General features: G+C 48.7%; 1 protein-coding gene across 1 annotated transcript in view; it reads right to left on the bottom strand.

Moving 5' to 3' along the window:
- KIF5C (kinesin family member 5C) overlaps positions 1-3,806 on the bottom strand; it is a 120,738-nt gene that overhangs the window by 109,252 nt on the left and 7,680 nt on the right. The window contains exon 2 of the mRNA XM_006753601.2: positions 971-1,061. Within this exon, the coding sequence (XP_006753664.1) occupies positions 971-1,061 (91 nt within the window). The remainder of the gene's footprint in view (positions 1-970; positions 1,062-3,806) is intronic.

The following is a 3,806-nucleotide window of genomic DNA, read 5'->3' as shown; positions in this document are numbered from 1 at the left end:
TTACTTTGTTTTTATTTTTTGCTCTTTAAATCCAGAGCTACCTATAAAGGTGGCAGCATCAAGACATTTGAAGGCACAAATGCCAAAGCATTCAAATTTGAAAGCAAGGATTTAATGATGAAAAGCAAGCAGCAGGAGATGCCCCTCAGCTCAGTGCAGATGGTGAGCTCTGCAAGGCAAGCTCCAACCTGCCCCCGACTGGAAAGGGTGAGGGAGGGCGGCTTGTAAATGCTTCATCTCCCTGCTGTTATTGTGACACAAATCACTCAGGGCCAAGGCCAGTCCCAGAGGAAAGGACAGATCTCCGGGACACAAGTGTAGGCTTCAGGCTGCCTATCTGGAGGAACCAATGCCAGGATCGGAGTGAAATGACTGAAAGTGGGTTAGAGGAAAGCATAATTAAGGAATGCTGAATAGCAAAGACAGCTCAGTAACCAGCAAGGTAATGTGATTTTATGATGCTGGAAAAAATTCTTTGATGCTCAAGAATTTTCCACCTTTAAGGCTTCTTTCTGAAGAAACCGATGCACAAAATAGATCAACCAAAAATGTACAATTGGAGCATCAGGAATATATATATATTTCTCCTTGGAAGGAAAACAGAACTCCCCCACCTGCAGCAGTATTTTAAAGCCATTAGAAAAAAAAGTGTGGTCCTAGCTCACCTAGCTTGGAAGCTTCTAAGTGATAAAATAGCTCCGCCAGAAAGGTGGCAGAAGAAATAAAGAAATATCCTCAGAAAGGAGGTGTCAGGAGGTTAAATAACTTGCATGACATCCCCAGCAAATCAGGACCAGACCGCGGGCTGTAATTCGGTGTGCCCAATTAGTAGGCCTCTGCTTACAGTCAAAGCACATTGATTCTTAAGCTGCATTACAGTCAAAGCACATTGATTCTTAAGCTGCAAATATCACTTAATGTTTTCAATTACTCTGAAAGGCCCAGGAGGAAATAAAGGAATAGTGCTTACCTTTGACAATTTGCTTTGCACACGCACTGTAAACCTGCTCTTGGGTCGTGCTGGGAGGCAGCACTCTGTCGAAGACATATGGCTTCCCTTGCTAAAAAGGAAAGACAAAAGAAAAAAAAAGGAGGGGAGAAAATACATTAAAAGTTTAGGAATAAAAGCACTAATATTAGTATAGACAATGGACACTAAGTCACTGACCCTAATCTTTAAGGCAGTTCTTTCCCAAGACTAAGGAATATATGTTCAATGTTATGAATCTGAGAGAAGAAAAGGTGTTTTGTTTTTTCCTTGAAATACTTTTTCTGACAAAAAGGATGTTGACGCGTCATTCACTCGTTTGAACTAATATTGGTTTATTGAGACCTTACGCTGAACCAGGCACTAGACTAGATGCTGCCCAGAAAACAGTCCTGCCCGTGTAAAGCACTCTATCAGGTGTGGCAGACAACTAATACGCAAGCAAGCAAGCAAGCACATGGGAAAATGCAAAATGCCTAAGTGTGGGACAAAAGGGATGACAGAGAGGGCACAGAAGGCCTCACTGAGAAGTGCCTGTTAAGCGGACCTTTAATGGATCAGAAAGACTGCGGCAAGTGAAGAGCTATGGAAGAACATTCCAGACAGAGGGTGGAGCAAGCAGGAGGGCCTGGTGTGCTGGAGGAGCAGGGGGGTGGCAGGTACAGGAAAGCTGGACCCAGTGCCTGCAGGGCACTGCCAGCCAAGATGATGGGCTTGGATTTCACCCAATAGGAAGAGGACATGACCAGATCTAAGAAGCTGCTCTTCTTAGCAAGACATCACTGCTTTGTGTCCCAAAGAACTCTAATGTTTTCTTCACACGCCTAAATTGTGTCTTAACTGGGTAGAGGCTCCGGAGACAAAGGAAGCCATCCTTACAGTTGACCAAATGATTTCCCAGGTGTGGGGTCTTGGGATTTGGTTTGATTCTGGACTGTGTGCGATTCAAGGAGGTAACTGTGAGGGGAAGGGGAGAAGCACTGCATGGCACTATATGAGCCTTGCCACCCAATCACTCGACGTTCAACAGGAGTTCTTGTCATTTACATGTCAGGCACCGTGCTGGGCACTAGGGCAGGAGGTGGGTAAGACAGACACAGCCTCTTCCTTTTCTGCACCAATGCTGCCCACAGCCTGATCCACCAGGTGGCCTTTCAACTTTACTTTCCCCAGGTGGCAGAGGGAAGGGCAGAAAAGGAGGTAAGACGAGCACCCAGAGCCATCCTCCCCCCCTCCACACTCACACCCTCTGCCTCCTACACATGGTTCTGGAAGCTAGGAACACCCAAGGACAAGTCTGACACCTCAAAAAGATAACTGCTCCTGAGGGACCAGGGACAAGGCTTGTTACATCCTATAACCTTCACGCAAAACTAAGCACACAGCTGTCAGACTGGCTTAGCATTTTACTTATTTATGACAAGGGCAGGTAAGGGCCTAGGCTTTAGGCGTTATGCTTTAGCTATAGTCTTAGAAAATAGGATTGAGCCAACCAGATAAATAAGCTACTTCCAGTCTGAAGTAACTTATTTCAAACAGGAGAAAAAAAAATGAAGAATTTCGCCCTAGCTGGTTTGGCTTAGTGGATAGAGCGTCAGCCTGCTGACTGAAGGGTCCCAGGTTCGATTCCAGTCAATGGCACATGCCTGGGTTGTGGGCTTGATCCCCAGGAGGGGATGTGCAGGAGGCAGCCAATCAATGATTTTCTCTCATCATTGATGTTTCTATCTCTCCTTCCCTCTACCTTCCCCTCTGTAATCTATCTATCTATCTATCTATCTATCTATCTATCTATATTTTAAATATTTTTATTGATCTCAGAGAGGAAGGAAGAAGGAGAGAGGGATAGAAACATCAAAAGGTCTGTGCACAGGAGCTTCTGTCCCTGTGGAAGATCTTTATGGAAGATATCAACAGAGCACATTTTCAGATGGTCCTACATTGCATAAATTAATGCAAGATCAGTCTATATATATATATAAAAGCCTAAGCGACCGTTACAACCAAACGACGGGTCAACCAGTCACTATGACATGCACTGACCACCAGGGGGCAGACGGTCAATGCAGGAGCGGCCCCCTGGTGGTCAGTGCACTGCCACAGCCAACCTCCCACGGCCCCTCCCCCCGGCCAGCCAGCCCCCATTGGCCCCTGCTGCTAAACCATTCGTAGAGACCTGTTCTGAGTTGGGGTTTCGTATGTAGCAGAGCAGCTCCCTTGCTGAAAACTATCAAAAGTCAGCCCTCGACACAAGGGTTTGTCTTACTCCCATCCTTTCCCTTCCCCAGGGGCTGCCCACCCGCCAAAGTGGTGGTGGCGACAAGGGAAGGGAGGGGAGGAGATGGGAACTGCCTCCTTCTCTCTCTTCCCTGGGGGCTGCCTGCCCGCCTGCCGTGGTGGTTGTGGTGGTGAAGGAGGAGGGCGGTGAGAAGGGAAACCGAATCCTCCTCTCCCTTCCCTGGGGGCCGCCCGCCCGCCGCAGTGGCGGTGCAGTGGTGAGGGAAGGAGGAGGGAGTGAGGAGGGGAACCACGTGGTGGCAGGGTTCTGATAGCAGTGTCCAGCATCCGTTCCTTCTGCACTCGGCCTGGCGACCGTCACCTTCTCTCCCAACCCCACTGGGGCCTTCAGGCCTAGACTGGGACAGGGAACTGGAGGTGGGTGGCAGTGGACACGGCCCTTTCCCACAGGGGCTGAGGGCCAGCTCCCTCCTTGGGGGCCAGTGGCCAACATCCCGCAGTCCCTCCTCCGCACACCCCCATCAGCCAACCTTATGTGGTCCCCCCCCCCACTTTGCATGCATACCAGGCCTCTAGTATT

The sequence above is a fragment of the Myotis davidii genome, unplaced genomic scaffold (assembly GCF_000327345.1).
Source record: "Myotis davidii unplaced genomic scaffold, ASM32734v1 scaffold110, whole genome shotgun sequence".
In the NCBI taxonomy this organism is placed as follows: domain Eukaryota; kingdom Metazoa; phylum Chordata; class Mammalia; order Chiroptera; family Vespertilionidae; genus Myotis; species Myotis davidii.
The sequence above is the reverse complement of the archived record's forward strand: the minus strand, read 5'-3'. Positions and strand labels throughout refer to the sequence as shown.